The sequence below is a fragment of the Artemia sp. Qi Xiang Cuo genome, chromosome 14 (genome assembly GCF_049724085.1).
Source record: "Artemia sp. Qi Xiang Cuo chromosome 14, ASM4972408v1, whole genome shotgun sequence".
Taxonomy (NCBI): domain Eukaryota; kingdom Metazoa; phylum Arthropoda; class Branchiopoda; order Anostraca; family Artemiidae; genus Artemia; species Artemia sp. Qi Xiang Cuo.
In genome coordinates, this window is record NC_142807.1 from 55,776,446 (window position 1) to 55,797,813 (window position 21,368).

Here is a 21,368-nt window from a genome sequence, read left to right on the forward strand (position 1 = left end):
TAATGGAAATAATGGTTACCATTCCTGAAACGACGACAAATGGAATTTGTTTTCTCATCAGCTAATTTTTAAAAGCTCGTTTTCAAACTTTTCGCTACTTTGGACCGCGGTTCACTCTTTAGTAGGTTGCAGCTACTGCTGCAACTATGAACAACTATAGTTAAATATGAAATGCCAGGGTAGTGGTAGATACAGGTGGGATAAGCCTCGTTGAAGAGCGGAAGAACCTTGAGTGTGGTTTAACTCTGTGCAGTTTTAAATGGCTATTAGAGGAATATGTAAAGCAAAAGAACAAAAAGTCACAGCTGTAACATAAACGCCAACTATAAATTTCAAAGATTTAACTTTTAATCCTAGCAATCCCCAGCTCCCTCCTAACAACGCATCCACCAGAAAAAATTGTATTATTTGTATCTGTAGTATAATTTTGATAGCCATTGTTTTCTGTTGAAGTCAATTCATACTAGAATAAATCAAAGAAATGCTTTCGCAGCATTTTGACAAAATAAATTTGTTTGTGCAATTTTATTATTGGATTAATAAATATGTAAAATGAATTAATTTATTATTGATTAGAAAAAGGGCAAAATAGATTAAACTTAAGAAAATGAATCCTGGCTAATTTGCTCAATTCCCACTGATCAGTTCTCAAATCTCCCCGATCTTTATGGGACGCACTCTAATCACTCTACAATGGTCAATTAAGTTAAATCACATCTGAAATAAAACGAAGAATTATATCGTTTACCAACAGGTTATCACTCTAACTTCAAAACCTCAAAGCGTTTTTTTCTTACTCTTCTTCAATATTTTTCTTATTAGTAAGTCAAAACAACATCCACTAACTAATAGTCTTGCCAATTACATACTTATAGGCTGTATGTTAAAAATGGCCAAACAAAAACAACAAATACGAGCTCTACCAAGGCAAGGTATAAACTGTCCAGGGAGATAACATATATGGTACCTAACTCAAAATGAGCAATTTTTTCAAACACAGAATTGTATTTTTCTAGCTGAGAGGTTGGCGCGCTATACTTGTATTTCCATGCCCTTGGGGATAAGGGTTCGAGCCTTGGCGTCGACGAAAATTTGGTTTGGAACAAGGATCACTGGTGTGACTCTGACAGCTTAACCCAAGTCGACCCAGCCTCAAATGGGTACCTTTAGCAATTCAAGGACGGTAAACAATAAGGGGGTGTGAAAGTGCAGGATGGCTGCCCCTTCCCCCACACCACATTGCACTTTTTGGCTGAAAGGCTGAGAGACAGATACCAGCACCAATGGTAGGGACTCAAAATCCAGTGCTGTATCCTTCATCTGTTTTACCTAATAAAAGAATTGCCTCTGTTCCTATCCCAAGCGACATCTAAGACTAGCATGACCTTTTTGTTCTTGCAGGTTTTAAGGCATTCTTTAACAAAAAACTCAGGGCACCTCCATTCATCTAATGGAACCTTATACCCCTCATTTATATTTTTACCTTGCAAATGTCAAATTATTATTAAACTAAATAGTTTAAAAGCATGAAATACTTATCAAATAATTAAATATAATAGTTTGTAATACAAAATCTGATTGAGGGTACGATAGAGGTCTAAAGGCGAAACATACACAAACTAAAAAAGGGAAGAAACATATTGTGAGAAATGAGCACTACTTTCCCAATTAAGGGAAAATCTGACATATATTTTTTCTAATAAAATAGTCGTTTTCATAGTGCAAAAAAAAAATCGCAGACTGATTTACAATTCCAAATAGTTGGGCTTTTCTTAAACATAAATTCAGATTTTTTTTTGTACACTTAAAGAGTAAATAAACCAAAATCAAAATGTGTTGGTCTATTAACTTACCACAGAGAGCACTACTGGTAAACTGGCCTTTTTGTTATAGTGTAAATACTGTATCGCCATAATAACAGGAGTAGTCATGCTTTTCGCCACTTGATATGTGCCAACTGTATTATTTTCTAGACTTAAATTTGTGAGAACAACGAACCCACAAAAGGTGGCAGATAGGAGCCATACATCTTTCAGAGATATTGACTGAAAAAAAAATGTTGATATAATAACCATATAAAGCATTTCTTTAGGGACAAATATGTAATTTGTAATCACCAAAGCCTATACCTTACCAAATCAAATCGTAGAGCCCTTTATGATACTGTGAGACAGGACCACAAAGTGAAAGACAATTTTAAGCCGCTTTACAAAATAGTTCGAATACATGATAATGTTAACTGTTTCCTATCCCCTGATTTCGGAGCAAAAATATACGGCTTAATGTTAAATATTCTAAAGAAGCGCTAATACTACTAGCATCATATTATTAAGACACCATTTTTTGTGAAATAAAAGATGATGTCTTGGGGAGAAAAGTTAGAAATGCAGCTAGGATTATTTGTAAAAATACTTTAAGTTTGGTAGAGAGGAGGAGGAGCTTGTAAAAGAAAAATTGGAGTGATAAATCATATGAAAATAAGAGGAACACAAGGAAAGGGGAGAAAGCATTAAAATGTGAAATAAGGAGGTGTAAAGTGGAGGCCATGGATAAAATTGCTGAACATTTGAAGGATGCAGTAGGATTGCTGAACATTTGAAGGATGTAGGAACGGGACCGTAAATAGCGATAAGGAAATAGTTAAAGAAAGATGGGTAGAGCATTTTTGAGAGTGTGCTAAACCGTGTAGTAACAAGAAATGATATAGGAAAAAATGAACAAGTTGAGAACACTTCAGAAGTGAAGGAAGAATTAATTTGCGAGGGAGAATTGGACAGTACTAAAAGAAAAATCAACATAATAGGGCCCCAGGTATTGAGTGTGGTGAGTGTCTTTTTTCATATGGTAGTTGTGAATTTAGAGAGGAATTAGAGAATCATAGGCAGCGCAATAGCGCTGTGTAAGTAAAGAACGATGTTGGCACAATGTAATATTTATTTTTTTGGTTTCCATACCAAGGTACTTCGTATCGAAGGAATTGTCGTAGAAACTTGAAAAAGGGCTCATTCGATTGGAAATTGGAACAGCTAGTGCCCTTTTTAATAGTCAAAAGTGATTGGAGGGCAACTAGCCCCCCCCACCCATGCCCATCCTTACCCCAAACACATCCAATCAAAATTTTGTCACGGCCATTTTGTTCAGCGTAGTCGATTTCTAGATAGAAAATATATTTTTAAGGAGGAAACTCCCTCAACAGCCCTCAAGGCAAGGGTTTTAAGTTATGCCCTAGGGGCATATAAGAACGATGTTGGCACAATGTATTATTTTTCTTTCCTTTAGACCAGGGTACTTCGTATCGAAGAAGTTATCGTAGACACTTCACAAAGGGCTCCTTTAATTGAAAATTGGAGTGGTTTGTGCCCTTTTTAACAGTCGAAAGTGATCGAAAGGCAACTAACACCCCTTCCGCACCCAACATTTCCCGAAACACATCCAATCAAAATTTTGAGATAGCCATTTTGTTCAGCGTAGTTGATTTCCAAATAGAAATTATGTTTTTAAAGAGGACACTCCCCCACAGCCCTCAGGGCAAGGGTTGTAAGTTTTGCCCTTGGGTTATATAAGGTTTTTATAGAAAGCGTTGTCGTAGAAACTTCGTTGGAAATTCAAAGGGCTAGTGCCCTTTGAATTTCCACTCCCCCACAGCCCTCAGGGCAAGGGTCATAAGTTATGCCTTGGGGGCATATAAGGTTTTATTGAAATATTGGTCATAGACACTTGAAAAAGGGCTCATTCGATTGGAAATTCAAAGGGCTAGTGCCCTTTTTAATAGTCGAAAGTGGTTGGAGGGCAACTAACCCCCCTCTCACGCCCCCCTTTTCCCCAAACACGTCCAATCAAAATTTGAGATAGTCATTTTTTTTTCAACGTAGTTTAAAGTTTTGGGAGTTAAGTATATGAGAATGACAACCCTCCCCCCCTCCAGCCTCATGGCAATGGTTTTAAATTATGCCCTGGGGGCATATAAGGTTTTTATTGAAAGCGTTGTCGTAGAAACTTCAATAGGGCTCATTTGATTGGAAATTTAGAGGGCTAGTGCCATTTTTAATTGTTGAAAGTGATTGGAGAGTGAATAACGCCCTTCTCAAGCCCACCAATTCCCCAAACACATCCAACAAAAACTTTGAGATAGTCATTTTGTTCAACGTAGTTGAAAGTTCTGGATATTAGGTCTTAGAGGATGACAGCCACTCTATCAGCCCTTAGGGTAAGGGATGTAATTTATGCTCTGAGGGCATATAAGGTGTTTATAGAAAGCGTTCTTTTCAAAAAGGGCTCATTCGATTGGTAATCGAAAGGGATAGTGCCCTTTTTAAAAGTCGAAAGTGATTGGAAGGCTTGAAGGCCCTTTTTAATTGTCGAAAGTGATTAGAAGGCTTGACGTTTTTATAGTAAAGAACGATTTTTTGCACAGCGTATTAGTTTTTTTTCATACCAGGGCACTTCGTATCGAAGAAGTTGTCGTAGAAACTTCGAAAAGGGCTCATTCGATTGCAAATTGGAGTGGCTAACACACTTTTTAATAGTCAAAAGTGATTGGATGGCAACTACCCCCCCCCCCCCACGCCCATCTTTCCCCCAAACACATCCAATCAAAATTTTGAGATAGCCATTTTGTTCAGCGTAGTTGATTTCCAGATAGAAAATATGTTTTTGAGGAGGACACTCCCCCACAACCCTTAGGGAAAGGGATTTTAGTTATGCCCAGGGGGGATGTAAGAACAATGTTGGCACAATGTATTATTTATTATTTTTTGGCTTTAGAGCAGGGTACTTTGTATTAAAGAAGTAGTCGTAGAAACTTCGAAAAGGGCTCAATCAATTGGAAATTGGAGTTGATTGTGCCCTTTTTAATAGCTGAAAGTGATTGGAAGGCCACTAACACCCCTCCTATCCCACCGTTTCCTGAAGCACATCCAATCAAATTTTGAGATAGCCATTTTGTTCAGCGTAGTTGATTTTCAGATAGAAATTATGTTTTTGAGGAGGACACTCCCTCAATACACTCAGGGCAAGGGTTGTGCCCTGGGAGCATAAAAGTTTTTTAGTAGTGGGCGTTCCCGAAGAAACTTCAAAAAAGACTCGTTCGATTGGAAATTCAAAGAGCTATTGCCCTTTTCAATAGTCGAAAGTGATTGGAGGGCAACTAACCCCCTCTCACGCTCCTCTTTTGCCTAAACACATTCAATCCAAATTCTGGGATATACATTTTATTCAACGTAGTTTTAAGTTCTGGACATTACGTCTTTGAGGATGACAACCCCCACATCCCTCAGGGAACGGGTTGTAAGTTATGCCCTGGGGGCATATTAGGTTTTTTACATAATGCGTTGTCGTAGAAACTTCAAAACAGGCTCATTCGATTGGAAATTCAAAGGGCCAGTGCCCTTTTTAATAGTCGAAAGTGATTTGAGGGCAACTAGCCTCCCCTCACGCCCACCATTTCCCCAAACACATCCAATCACGATTTTAAGATTTTGAGCCATTTTGTTTCACGCAGTTTAAAGTTCAAGAAATTATACCTTTGAGCAGGACACTCCCCCCACAGTCTTAAGGGCAAGGGTTATCCATAGAAACTTAAAAAAGGGCTTTCGATTGGAAATTCAAAGGGCTAGTGGCCTTTTCAATAGTAGAAAGTGATTTGAGGGCAACTAACCCCCCTCGTACGCCCATCTTTTCCCCAAAAACATTTAAACAAAGTTTAGAGACAGCCATTTTGTTCAACATAGTTGAAACTTCTGGAAATTATATATTTAAGGAAGACAAACCCCCCAGAGCCCCCAAGGAAAAGGTTGTAACTTCAAAAGGGGCTCATTCAATTGGAAATTGAGAGGGCTAGTTTCCTTTTTAAAAGCTGAAAGTGATTGGAGGGTAACTAACCCCCCTCTCACGCCCACCATTCCTCCAAACACATCCAATCAAAATTTCCAGATAGTCATTTTGTTCAACGTAGTAGAAAGTTCTGGATATTAGGTCTTTGAGAATGGCAACCCCTAGCCCTCAGGGCAAGGATTGTAAGTTATGCCCTGGGGGAATATAAAGTTTTTATTGAAAGTGTTGTTTTAGAAACTTCAAAATGGCTCATTTGATTGGAAATTTAAAGGGCTAGCGCCATTTTTAATAGTTGAAAGTGATTGGAGAGGAACTAACACCCCTCTCAAGCCCACCATTTCCCCAAACAGATCCAATCAAAATTTTGAAATAGCCATTTTGTTTAACGTAGTTGAAAGTTCTGCAAATTAGGTCTTAGAGGATGACAGCCACTCTAACAGCCCTTAGGGTAAGGGTTGTAATTTATGCCCTGGGGGCATATGAGGTGTTTATAGGAAGTGTTGTCTTTTCAAAAAAGGCTCATTTGATTGGAAATCGAAAGGCCTAGTGCCCTTTTTAATAGTCGAAAGTGATTGGAAGGCTTGGCATTTTTAAAGTAAAGGTCGATGTGGGTATAATGTATTATTTTTCGTTGTTGCTGTTGTTTAGACCATTCGTATCGAAGGAGTTGTCGTGGGAACTTCGAAAAGGGCTCATTCGATTGAAAATAGAAAGGGCTGATGCCCTTTTTAATAGTCGAAAGTGATTGGAGGGCAACTAATCCCCCTCCCACCCCCCCCCTCCCCATTGCCCATTATGTTTTAAAACTAAATGTTGACTTAAGATTAAATCAAAATGCACTGTGTTAATGCTAATTTCAAATAAGGCATCTCAGCATTATCCCAAGAACGACTGAGGGTATTATGTTCAAACTTTTGGGGCTGCTTCTGCTCTTAAAATTTAACCAAATCAAAATAGCGTAAGTGTATCCAAGCTATCAAAAATAAACATATTTTTTTGCGACTGGTATCAAGTTTTCCATTCCAGGTCAACTAGAGGAGGTATGAAACTACATTAAACACTACTATTTGTGTCCAGATTTTTAAAAGGGTTTATGTTGTTAAAAATTGCTGAAAATTTTTCTCCAGCATACAAATAGCAGGCCAAACTATAAATTATATAAAAAAAAAGATTTAAAGTATTATTTTCTTTTTCCCTGAAAAGACTATGTAAGTATAAAACGAACAGAAATTAATTAAAAAACTTTTTCCGCAAAATTAGTTTTTCAAAGAAAGAACTCCATTAAACAAAAAACGAGAAAAAATAAAATATAATCTAACAAACGTGAAACTATCACAAATCAGCATTGATAAATAAATGAAACCCAAAACGAACAGAAATTACAATAAATAACCGCGTCAAATTCAAAACGAGCTGAAATTAACATAAGTTGGGCTCAAAACCCCTATGCCTTCCCAAGGCAAGAAAAAAATTTTCACTTTACTGAAAAAAATACAAATGAATGTGCATTGTCAGTTTATTATACATATACTGAAGCATGAAGAGTAAAAGCATTTAAATTTTCTTCAGGAAATTGCAAATTTTGTTCTAGCCTAGGGAAGGTATAGGAGTTTTGAGCCCAACTTATGTTAATTTCTGCTCATTTTGAGTTTGACTCGGTTATCTCTCAAAGTTTCGTACTAAATCAGGAGTTAAGCTGGGTCACGTTCTATCCCGATTAATACGGATCATTTTGATGGAGTATCCTAAGGAACAGCAAAGGCTGTGGGAGAGAGTTGAATCAAGTGGGAAAGCGAAACTCTCCCAGACTTAGGTTATGCTGATGATTTGAATGTGCTGGATGAAAATGTTAGCAAACGAATAAATTTTCGGGGTTTTGAGAGTTCAGGGTACAAGAACAGGTTTGAAAATTAATGTTAAAAAGACTAAGTCATTAAGCCTAGGAATAAGTGAAGGTGAGGAGGTGCTGTTGGGTAACAAGGAGATTGATCACGTTGACAGCTTCACTTACCTAAGTAGTATTACTAGTAAAGATAGTGGAAGTAATGAAGATGTTAAGAGTAGAATAGACCAAGGTGTTTTTCCACAGTCAAAAGAGTTTCAAAAAATAGAAAGAAGAAGAAGAAGATGAGGCTGTGAACCAAGATTAGTATATTGGAAGCTCAGTGACATTTGTCAAAAATGGTACAAAACCGTGGGCACTCTAAAAGACAGAGGATGATTTTTTAGATTTTTGACAGAAAAATTGTCTACAAAAAATATAGTTTAATCCTGTTTTCAAAGGCTATAATGGAAGAAAGATTGAGATGGCTAGGATATGTTCTGCTGATGAAAGATGACAGATTTCCAAAGATTGTCCTTTTTAGCCAACCATCTAGGTCCAAACAAAAAGAAGTCCCTCCATATATAGGGTGGGAGGAGGTCGTAAGGAAGAATTTAATGGAAATTGGAACTTCTTATGAGTAGAAAGCTATCTCATACTCCGGTACGAACCACGTGGTTAATGGGGTCAATGACCTCTTTTTCCAAGGTCAATTTATTTGCTATTGTTGTTGTTGTTGTTTTGGCCAAGTGCATGCTCGAGGTGAATGTTATGAGTTTCCAGAAATAGGAAACAGTTAGATCACGTGTTTCCTTCTCAGCCAATCAGAGAGCTTGCTTACATTTGATTTCCCCGTTACATAGCAATTCACCCTTGAGATTTCGTATATAACGGGCATGCAATGTGATTAAATTATCAGAAAGTATTTTGACATATTTGATGACACAAGATTGGATAAATTTGACTCTTTACAAGCCTTGGCAACTTCAATTTGCCATGTAAGTTCTGATTTAATACATTTTCATTTTTATTTTCAAAATAAAATTATTTTCCTTGTTCACCCTCCAGTATATTCAGGTAAATCCCCCCCCCTCCCACTCTAGTACAAACATCACTATACAATCTTTATACTCGATAGAAAACATAAAACATGTTTTTTTACCCTCAAAACCTAACCCCCCCTCTCATTGTTTTTACAATCAAAATTCACACAAATAGAAATAATTATCTTTTCGATAAATTATAGCTTTTCTTTATTGTGATTTTAAAGTGTCCACTGACTCCTGTCAATTCTTAATGCAATATGCCGCTCTGGTTTGACACAAGGCTCTCCGGCGCGAGGCCTATAATTAGCTCTGACACTTCCTGTTCGTTAGCGGTTTAGTCTCAAAGGTTTCACAGATTCAAAAGGATGCGACTAGTATATTTCACGAAATTTTTTTACGTTGTGCTTTACTGAAAGGAGATAAATACTTTTCTAGACAAGTGATTATGGTTAGCCCAGGGATGGGGGTACTAATTTTCCTTCTGTAAAAAAGGGGGAATTATCCCTTATTTGAAATTTTATTTAGCCCTCATTCATATACGGAATAATTTCTGTTCGTATTAAATTTTAATGGCGCTCCTTACTTTCAGTTAGAAAAAGAAAACTTGTATTTATTAATTGGATAACTGAAAAAGAACCATAGCATAGATCAATGCTTTGATGTTTGGTTAAATAAGTAAATGACTAAATATTCACATTTTCAACGTTTAGTATTGGGGGGGATTTTCTTCAAACAGCTTAGAAACAAACTAGGCCGAATTTTGAACGGCTCAGTGAGCCGTAATTCATCTTTCACAGATTCAAAAGGATGCGACTAGTATATTTCGCGAATTTTTTTTACGTTGTGCTTTACTATAATGAGATAAATGCTTTTCTAGACAAAATTATGGTTAGTGGGGGGGGGATGGGGGTAATAATTTTCCTTCTGTAAAAAAAGGGGGAATTATCCCTTATTTGAACTTTTATTTAGCCCCACATTCATATACAGAATAATTTCTGTTCGTTTTAAATTTTAATGGAGCTCCTTACTTTCAGTTAGAAAAAAAACTTGTTTTTATTTATTGGATAACTGAAAAAAAACCATAGCTTAGATCAATGCTTCGATGTTTGGCTAAATATGTAAAAGACTAAATATTCACATTTTCAACGTTTAGTATTAGGGGGGATTTTCTTCAAACAGCTTAGAAACAAACTAGGCAGAATTTTGAACGGCTCAGTGAGCCGTAATTCATCTTTCACAGATTCAAAAGGATGTGAATAGTATATTTCATGAATTTTGTTTATGTTTTCCTTTACTGAAATGAGATAAATGCTTTTCTAGACAAAATTATGGTTAGTGGGGGGATGGGGGTACTAATTTTACTTCTGTAAAAAAAGGGGGAATTATCCATTATTTGAAATTTTATTTAGCCCCCATTCATATACGGATTAATTTCTGTTCGTTTTAAATTTTAATGGCGCTCCTTACTTTCAGTTAGAAAAAGAAAACTTGTTTTTATTTATTGGATAACTGAAAAAAAACCATAGCTTAGATCAATGCTTTGATGTTTGGCTAAATAAGTAAAAGACTAAATATTCACATTTTCAACGTTTAGTATTGGGAGGGATTTTCTTCAAACAGCTTAGAAACAAACTAGGCCAACTTTTATAGGCTGAATTTTGAACGGCACAGTGAGCCGTAATTCATCTTTCTCAGATTCAAAAGGATGCGACTAGTATATTTCACGAATTTTTTTTTATGTTTTGCTTTACTGAAATGAGATAAATGCTTTTCTAGACAAAATTATGGTTAGTGGGGGGGAAGGGGTTACTAATTTTCCTTCTTTAAAAAAGGGAAAAATTATTTTTCATACTAACTTTTTTCTCTTCTTTAAGGCAAATTGTGAAGAATCCCCGTAGCCACCCAGTAAGAGAGCAAGGGGTAAGGCAAATTGTGAAGAATGCCCGTCGCCTCCCAGTAAGAGGGCTAGGGTCCAAGATAAAACCCATGCGAGGGAGTCAGTTATACAATATGCCCGCTCTCCGATGCCCTCTAGCTCTACACTGCCTGCCCAAGCTTCATCTGCACAGGTAACAATACAACCAGCTCGAAAACCCAAAAGAGAGTGGATGGACGCTTTCAATGCCGCATTTGCGGAAAATTGTGAGGTAGCTTACCCTTCATCCTCTTATCCTACATTGTCGAGTGTCTCAGGAACTATAGTAAATCATGAGCTTGCCCTCGAACAAACGCTACCTGGACCATCCAGCACCCAAGTGCAGCCAGTATTTGCAAATGTGAGCATTTTTCCTACCTATCTTATAGAAATACATATCTATTTCTTCCAATGTTTTTTTTTAGTCTTTTCTTTTCACTATTTTTCAACACTGTGTAAAAGTGTATCTCAGAGATATTAAAATATTAACACCTCGCCCCCAACCATTATTTTAAATTTCTCTGCTCCCCCCTCCCTCCCTCAGAGATATCTAAATATAATGTAATTTTTTTGCTTGTCAAACCGCTCTTTTTTTCTAATCTTTGGTATTTTCTATGCATTCCCCACTGCACTGTTGCTATATCTTTGCCGATATATCATAAGCGAATATTTTTCATGGGTAATTTCTAATCAATTAATGCTCACCACCTTTGAAACTCTGTGAATGCTATTTTTTTCACAATTGAATATTATCTAGTTTTAAGAGAAGAAGGAACTGAGAGATTATTTCCATTTATCTATCCGTCACATATGGACTGTCTAATTTGCGCAAGGATATTTTTAAAATAGCTTTCAATCTTACAACTTGCCGCCAAGATTTTAGCGAGGGGAAACATTGTTGACAATATACTGAGTTAACGGTTCTCGGCATTTAATTGCGTATTTTCCTCGTCTGAAGTTCAGTCTTGGAAATCGGAACACTCGCGCGGCGGCTTACAATAATTGTGAGCTAATGAGGAGTTCACCGAACCAGTAGAGCTGGGAATTAGAGAGAAATAGCGACTTATGCCGTCTAAGCGAATAATTCAACTTTTGGCGGACATTATGTAAAGGGGCTGGGAGCCACGCGGCGGGGGTGGGGAAGCGCCGCTGGGCCCGAGAAGTGCGGGCCCGAGAAACGCCACAGGAAGCGCTGCGGGCCCGAGAAGCGCCGCGGGAAGCGCTGTGGGCCCGAGAAGCGCCACGGGAAGCGCTTTTTGAAAATAATCAAATTGCCGCCTTCTATGTAAAGCGATGTTTTAGATTGTAAATATCTTATATTAAGTTGGAAATTGACTGCTTTCAGAATATCGATAGTTGTGCGGGGGGGGGGGAACAATGAATTAACCAAATGCTACTCTACGCATACTACTACTACTAAGCGCTGACTTTAAATAATAATCCAAATTTTAAAAACATTAGGGATGATTTGAACACTTTGAAAATAAGCTATTTTTTCATTTATAGATTGGAGCATTGGTCCCTTATTCATTATCACCATCGTCATCAGGTGGAGGAGAGGAGCTCTCCAACAACAATTCAACATGGGACGATAGCATTTTACATGACAGTCCAATACCTGATAATATTGATGAGTTTATAGATGATTTTCTTTTTAATGTAGATTATAGCGCAGTTGGGCAGGGGGACTTGAGCCAAAATACACTACAGCTTTTGGAGGATTTTACAAACGAATTAACTGGGAACCCTCCTCTTCCTCCTCCAACCCCCGATACCCTAACGAATCCACTTCAAACAACTGAAGTGGAGCATTCACATACCCCAAATATTGTTGAACAACTTGGGGGAGGGTTTGTTGATAATATACAAGAGGGGGAGGGGGGTACAACTTTTCCAGACTTTCAATTATCTAACACAATTTTAAATACAATAGTTGTCTACACTGCGACGTTGGGGGATCCATTTAATACACCTATGGAGGGAAAATTTGTTTTTGACCGCATAGAAATTGTGCATGAGTATGTAGATAAAGTTCGTGAATTACTGGAGAACCAAATTCAGTTGTGGGGGGATAGTGATTCAATTAATGTTTCTATTGTTTTAAAGGTATTCTATTTAATGTTTTATTATGAGGGGAAAAGCGAAGTTTATTATCATTATGTACATTCCGAGATGCGTTTGATCTATCCGAATTTAGAAAATTTTGAAAGTGTTTTTTCGGAGTGGTTAGATCAAATTATAACGCATCTCGAGAACTATAATGGAAATGGTAGCGGCTAAATGGTTTTATTTATTGAAAATTTAAGCGTGAATATTTGTAAATTTAAGAAAGATTTTATTTTAAGCGGGGGGGCAGGCGGGGGGTCTGATAGGTCAGTAGTTTTAAAATATAATCCAGATCTAGTAGGTTGTCAAGGTGTCCAGCGGATCTGTTTTGAAACAGGTCATAAATGTTTCAAGTAAGCTTTCATCATTTAAGCATTTGAGCCTCTAGCACTTGACGCTACCAAGACAAATTTAGACGATTGCGCTGTGCATGGGATGAATGGGTCAAATTTCCCAAATGTAGATTTCACGTGTTTAGAAGGAAAGTGCCTAGTAACGCTAAGATCCATTGATGTTTTTGATAGGGTTAATTCCCATTTAAATATCGGCGTTACTGTGGTTCAGTATGAAACTGAATTTAAAGATGGGGTTTGTTCACAAAAGAAGGGGGTGGTTTTCCCTGTGAGGGGCCCGTCAGCTGATTTGGTCAAACACTGGGTTTGGTTGCTGTACACACCACCATCTAGTGACCTTGCCAATTCAATTGTCCATTTTAAGCCTATTACAGACATCAGTAGAGTTCTGGGGGGTGGTAAGCATAAGGGGGTGTGTTTCTACTGTCCGACATGCCTCTCTAGATTTTGGACTGAATTAAAGCTGCAAAATCACATGAAGCATTGTAGACGGCATGGCTACCAGACAGTGGAAACGGTTTCAGGAAATAGGTCCATTTTACGCTTTAAAAATTTCCAAAGCACCCTCTTCCAGTGCAACAAAATATCTTTAGACTATGAAGCTAAGCTGGTGGAGGTGAACGATTCCCGATTTCCAAACCGAGTCAAAGAACATCAGGCTATTGCAGTTTCCTATGCCCAAGCGCAAAGAGACAATTCTAACACCAGGCGGTTGCTGAAAATCGTCGAAACATTGGATGAGGAGGACGAGTGTACGGTAAGGCATTGGATAAACTGATTTGCATAGCTAGTGGCTCAATTTATTTTTCGACAAACAACCTTTATTCAATGGTGCTGTCTTCAGAGGGTCGTCTCGCGATTAAAAATCAAAAAATATGTGGCGGTTGTACGGGGAGTGTGTAGCGGGGGATACGGGGACGAACGGGAAAACAGGGGGGAGGGGGAAAATCAGGGATCATAATCACTAGTGGCAGGAAATATCAACTGGGAGTATTAATTTTAGACGGGTCGCGCATCAATCGTATAACTTAAATGTTAGCGAGCAGTTTTTTATCCCTGTTTTTATCCGCAACTCAAAATACGATTGAAAATTTATTTTACTTGCACTGGCACGTATGCATAGGGAGGGAGGGGGAGTAGACATTCCATGGGTAAACAGTTCATTTACCTATAACATTATTCCAAAATCGGCCGAGAAGTTGTTGCTTCTCGAGCTGAAATGGCAGGCAGTGGATAATGGGCATACGTGTTGGAATAAAATCAGGTTTTTAGATTCCTTTAGTTTTTTTCCCAAGGCATTGACTCAATTGATTCAAGTGCAGAAAAGCGACAATTTTGATAGCTTTCCCTTGCTTAATCAGCACTTTCCAGACAGTGAAATGTATGACCTATTGACCTGCAAAGGTGTATATGCATACGTCTATTACTGTTCTGGCGCTCGCTTAAGCGAGGTGAAACTACCTCCAATTGAAGCTTTTTACAACTCACTGACCAGTAGTGAATGCACAGCCGAGGACTATGAGTTTGCCAAGAAGGTGTGGGCTAAGGGGAATTGTAAAAATGGGTGGGATTATTGTAGACTGTACTTGGCCAGTGACGTTTTAACTCTGTTGGATATAGTCTGCAAGAACACAGACCAAATCTATTCAGAGTTTGGGTTAGATATAGGCTAATATTTTTCCAAACCACATTTGGTGATGGATTTGATTTTAAAATTTAGTAGGGAGGAAATAGGCCTAATCACAGATGTAGATCAACACCTTTTAGCAGAGCGTTCAATGAGGGGAGGGTATGTTTTTCATGGGGATCGCGTCTTGTCAACTGATCCGAGCAGACAAAGCACCGGTGTAAAGTCAAATGCAGTGTTTTTGGACATGAACTCATTGTACCCCTCGGCAATGTCTCACTACTCTTTGCCGTGTGGGAACTATCAATGGCTTGAGAATCCTTGTGAGTTCCCCGACATTACCACCGTCGAGGACAATGGGCCACAAGGATGGTTCTTTGAAATTGACGGTCACATTCCGCTGGCGCTTCACGACTTCGTCAAAGATTTTGTTTTTCCCTGTATCAATCGACCATTGACCAGGGACTCATTGAGCCCCTACAATCGATCATTGGTCGAGGATATGGGGATGCACTGGACTCCCTCTTTGGACCCTATTGCTGATTTGGACCCTAAGGAGAATATCGTTGTTCACCATGTGCTTTTGCACTGGATGGTGAACAATGGTTTCAAAATCACCAAAATACACAGGGTCCTGCAGTTCAATCAGTGACCATATTTGAAAACGTTTATCGACACTTTTGTCGATAAACGCTCTAGGGAAAACTCAACGGTGGAGAAGGAAATGTACAAACTCATTCTAAATTCAGCGTTTGGCAAAATGTGTGAAAGCGTACGTAATAGATCTTGCTGCGACGTTGTGACTGACCCTCTAGAGTGTGCACGAATTATTGCCGACCCCAATTTTACATCGTTCACGAGCATAGAGGCTAGCATGGTTCTTGTACACAGGCGAAAGTGAAATTTGGTACTGAAAAAGAATATAGCGGGCGGTAGGTCAGTACTGGAGATTTCCAAATAACTCATGTTGTCGTTCTTTTACAATGTGTTACTCTTACAATGTCCACGGTAGGGGGAGATTCAAGTCTGAGATTGGAATTCAGAATCTCTGCTTCTAAATGCAAAAGTAGCTGAGTAGTTTCTTAATTAGTTATACAAGAGTGAACATAACATCTCGCTAATGAATTTCACTAACTAGAATCCGTCCCTCTACCCCGAGTTGGTGAAACGTCAAACCCCCGGCCAATTGTTAATGTTAAAATCAGAGACGGGGAGTGATTTGATATCCAGGGGGTGTTCCCGGGCCCTAAAGTTTATTGCGTTAAAACTCATAGTGGGGATGAAAAGAAGGCGTGTAAAGGGGTGTCTACACACTTTGTAAAGAGCAATTTCAACATGAGCGTGTACAGAGACTGAGTAGACAGTAGCCTAGTGCCGAGAGCAAAAGTGCTTGCAATTCGCTCTCTACAGTACAGAAATTATACTGTGAGAGTGGAAAAGAATGCAATGTCATGTATATCCGACAAAGTCTATGTGCTCGAGAATGGTGTGAGTGTCCTGCTTCATGGCCACTACCGTATTTCAGACCGAGTTGAATGCATAGACTATCGCAATCAACTTGGTCTGGATAAACTAACCTAATCTGACTAACCAACTAACCATCACCAACCTTTCCTAAATTAACCACCACCACCACCACCACCACCACTGACCCAACTAACTAACCCAACCACTAACCTATAGTAGTGACGACAACTATTGTACTGTTTTTTTCGCCCCGCGGCCCCCCCCGGGGGGGGGGGGGCACCCGCGGCCGGCCCAGGGGGATGGGGGGTGGTACCGTCCGCGGCCAGCCGGCCTTCGGCCCCGCGGCCCTGGGGAGGGGGGGACCCCACCTTTAAATTCATAATGTTCAACTTTGCTAGTTCATGTTCCAAGTGTTGTTTTCAAGTGTTCTTTTCAAGTGTTGTTTTCAAGTGCTCTTGTTGTATAGAAAAGTGTTTAAAGGCAAAAAGTGTTGTACAGAATAGTGTTGATGGACAAAAAGTGTTTTTAAAGACAATACGTGTTGCTGTTCATGGACAAAAAGTGTTTTTATTTTTTTTGTACATAAAGTGTCATTTTTATCATTGTTCATGTTGAACAAATATTTGTTTTTATGTTGCCGAAATAAATGTTGCCATGAAATATTATTGTTTTTTTTTGTTGTTCTTGTTAACGTACTAGATAGATCTATGGAAAAATTATTACTACTACTTATTCATTGGACACGTATGATTTACAGTTAGTTGTAGTCCAACTGTTGTCAGCAGCAGCAGCAGCATGTATCAATTAAAAACACCCTTTATATCGTTTTTGTATGGGCCGTAAATATCGGGGAAAACAACACTTTTAGCCAAAATAATTGAAAATTGCGATAAAATTCTTCTGCAAAAGCAAAAAAAAATCTACTATTTCTATATTATTTGGCAGGAGTCCTACGATAAAATAAAACCTATTGCCACAACCATACCAATACAATTCATACGGGGACTTGATGTTTTCAATAGTATTGAATCGAACTCATTGCTGATTATTGATGATTTGGCTGAATCCATTGAACAGTTCTCACAGGAAATGCTACAACTGTTCACCGTTCGCTCCCATCATGAACACATTTCCATAACCCTAGTTCGACACACTCTGTTTCATCAGAGCAAATGTATGCGAACCCCTGCATCGAATTGTACAATCTATATTATATATCGAGTCGTCCGGGATTCTAGCTCGCTAATACCTCTCAATAAACAGATATACACCGGCGCTCCAAAATTTATGTTGTCAGTGTACACACAAGTGACTAGCAATCCCTATGGTTACATTTTGCTAGATCTTAATCAGAGCACGCCCGAGGACCTACGTGTAGTCACCGACATTTTCAAAAATGAAATTACAGTATATCTTCCAGTGAACAATAGAAAAGGCTATTAGTTGGCGTTATGACACTGAAGAAACTACACGATCAACGGCATTTATTTTCCGTTTTAAGCACTTTAAAACCCTTGCTTAGGAAAGCTATACTTAAACATGGTGTCGACAATGATTTCATTAATCTAATATCTGAACTTTGTTTAAATTTAACTGAGGGCAATGTTCATTTGCCAGAAGGTGTTAGACAACAGACAAAGCAACATCGTTCCACTGTCTGCGCCTTGGCTTTTAAAAACGAAGATAAATTTTACAGCAGAACACGACTCCTTCAAGCGGGCAGTAGCTTTTTCACACTTTTACTGCCAATAATTGCAGGACTTGTAAACAGTTTTCTCTAGAGAGAGAATGGCAAAACCCTATAAATTGATACCATTTGAACTTGTCCTCTCGCCCGTCGAACATTTTGAAGACAATCTAAGCAAAATCATTAATGATGAGAATATTGCCGATGACAACAGACTGCTTTTACTTCAAGATGCATTGCGACGTGTGGACAAACATAAACCTTATCGTGAGAGACCCACCGCCGCCACTGTTACCGATCCCTCTAAACAGAAAACATCTCCTCAAGATTCTGCAGCACTGCAATCAATGGAGAAAGAATTGAATTCAATTGTATCGAAAATTGGGAACCTATTGCCAGTGACCTATCGAGAACAGAGTAAAAGAGTATTATCTTATTTCATGTTGGAAAGTGGTGATGATCAAATTAAAGTCGATAACACAGGAAAACAAATTATAATTCAGAGAAAAACTCACAAACTAGTTGATTTAATTAGCGATATGGTGATGAATCGTAAAGAACTTTTATCCTCGGATAATAATGGATACACTTATTTAAATGCATCAAGCTGCCCCAATTGTATGATGGACAACAAGCAAACTCTTAACAAACTAAGAGAATATAGTCCTCCAACAACACCAACACCACCATTTAAAAAAGAAGAAGATTCAATATTGGAAAATACTAGCAGCAGCAGCAGCACCAATGATTTTACAACACCTGTGGCTGCTAGTCAAAAGCAAAGACGAATTGATTCATCTTCCAGTGTGCAAAAGGGGAGTGGACATTACACTACATGTTTACGCTCAAAATGGATGAAGTTATGAAAGGTGTCTATGAAAACACTTGTGAAGCGGGAAGTTTCAGTTCTCCCAAAACTCTTTCTAAAGTTGTCTCCTGCACCACATTGAAAAAAGCAAAAGAGTGTCTAGAGAAAGAACCATGCTATACACTGCACCGGAATCACAGGCTTTGCGGCAAGCAATATCGGCAAACTAAAGTCTTCCTACATCTGTATATTATGCAAACGGATATTTTAACCTTGGATGCAGTTTAGTAATGCCACAATGCACCCAATAAATATGGTCTAATTGCAGTCAGTGTCTTTAGTCGCTATGCATATGCCATTCCATTATGGTCAAAGAGAGGTGTTGAAGTTGCTCGGGCCATTGAAAGTATTCTTGAACAGGATTCGTATAGAAAAATTCAATCGGACCGTGGTAGTGAATTTGTTAATCCCCATGTGCAAAAGGTTCTATTGAAATATAATACTTCACTTTATCATAGTCACAGTCCGATAAAGGCTGCATTGGCTGAACGATTAATAAGAACGATTCGTCTATTAATTTCAAGATATTATACCCTGAAAAACACATCGGCTTTTATTCATGATTTATATAAAATCATGCAGATATACAACCATCGATCTCATCGATCTCTGTCCAACTCAAGCCCTCGGGAAGTTCACTACAGTAAAAATACATTTGATGCTTTTCTAAAGCAATATTCCAATGGTGGAAAAGAAAACAAAATGAGAAGAAGAAATTCAATGTTGGTGATACTGTTCGAATTAATAGAACCACCAATATTTTTGAAAAGGGAAATTATTTATGGAGCAACAAACTTTTTAAAGTGTCTAAAATCTTAGACACGGAACCCACGACATATTGACTGCGGGACACCAAAGATGATGAGATTCTGGGTGGTTTTTATGAATATGAATTGCAAAAAGTTTAGAAACACTAGCGAAATGTATCAAATTGAAAAGATATTAAAGAGTCGTACTCGTAGGGGCAAGAGACAGTTGCTTGTGCGCTGGCTAGGATACAACTCAGATTTTGATTCTTGGGTTAGTGCTGAAGATATTAACAATGCCCAATGATTTCTATGTGACTTTCATGTCCAATGTTTCTGATCCTCTCTACAATGATCTGAATAGAACAAGTGATTTCTGGACGAAACTCTCCCCCACCATCAAATTCGACGGAAAGCATGAAGTGGCTCTTGTCGACTGTATTCTCAAGAATACCTGTGACATCCTGAGAAAGGATCGTAAATATGAAATAAGAATTAGACCCTTTGATTGGCCGCCGCCAACCTCAGGTGATCAAAAACAAATTCAAAAAATTAATTGGATGGATTATACTTACATTGAATTACCCTACGAGGAACTCACCTGTATGAATGATTTATGTCGTTCTATTAATAAAAGAATTTCCGCTCGTAAAAAACAAGCTTTTCATTTCAACTATTCAAAGGAGGAGGGTAAGATCTACATTAGTTCACCTATTGGCAGTAAAAAGGTTATTCTCAATGATAATCTAAAGGATGTTCTTGGCTTTAAGCTCAATATAATCAACGGCAAAAGTGCCGGAAACACTAATTTCATTTTTGCTGACTACCCGCCTGCCTTCTCCACGGACACATGTATATTTCTCTACGCTTCATTTGTGGAAACATCTCGGGTTGGTAATTCAAATGTTCCCCTCCTACGAGTTCTTGAACGAAAAACCAATCAAGAGCATATTCATCACTACAATATAAAGCATCTTCAGTATATTCCCGTAAACACTTCATATTTGGAACTCTGTCAGTTAACACTAAGAACTGAATTAGGTGATCCCATAGCAATTTCAAAAGGTTTGGCTGTGATTACATGTCATTTTCGTCCCATCGTTCAAATTCAACAAGATGTCTAATAGAAAAGTGGTATTCACTTGTCCTGATATTGACTGCTATGTTAATACTCTTGGCCCAAGACAACATGGCAACAGAATGGACTATTACAGGTCGCTCGTCAATGTCTGGCTATGGTCTTGGCAGTTGGTTTGCTAAGCTGTTTCGCTCTTCACTACCACTGGCTAGAAAATATCTTGTACTGGCTACGATAGATTTTGCGTCCTCTACGCTAAACTAGTTGGTCTGTTGCGAGGATTTAAAAAAAAGTGTTTCGAAAAATCTTACATCTAGTGTGCAAGCCCTTGTTGAACAATTAAAACAGAATGGAAAAGCCTTTAAAACGTCGAGAAACAATGCATCACTCGTCAGTCACCCCTTAGGTCGGAAACGAAAGACATCATCCCTCTTGTCAAAGAGAAGAAGGAAAAAGCTGACACGTGCTGTAGACAGAAGAAGAAGCCCCAGGAAAAAAATTGTTAGATCGAAACTGGATTTCTTCTCCTAAGATGTCCTACCTACCGCATAAGGATTCTCAACTTTCAATCACCGCCTCATTGAATCTATTCAATGCTGAAAATGTTGATGTGAGTGTCAAGCATGGATACTATGAACAATTTTATCCTCAACAACCCCTCTCCGATAATATCCACTTTCAAAATTATTCCAATGAAGAGTACCTTATGGACATGTCTTCAAAATTTATAGATTTACATATGAAAGTCCGAAAATCCGACAATACAATGCCAAGTTGATCCGATCGAATATCCTATGAAAATTGTATATCACATAATTTAT

General features: G+C 38.3%; 1 protein-coding gene across 2 annotated transcripts in view; it reads right to left on the reverse strand.

Moving 5' to 3' along the window:
* Positions 1-21,368, reverse strand: part of LOC148944655 (solute carrier family 35 member E3-like) — a 100,597-nt gene that overhangs the window by 46,383 nt on the left and 32,846 nt on the right. For both annotated transcript variants that reach the window (XM_089100187.1, XM_089100188.1), the window contains exon 2: positions 1,854-2,045. In XM_089100187.1, the coding sequence (XP_088956313.1) occupies positions 1,854-2,045 (192 nt within the window). The remainder of the gene's footprint in view (positions 1-1,853; positions 2,046-21,368) is intronic.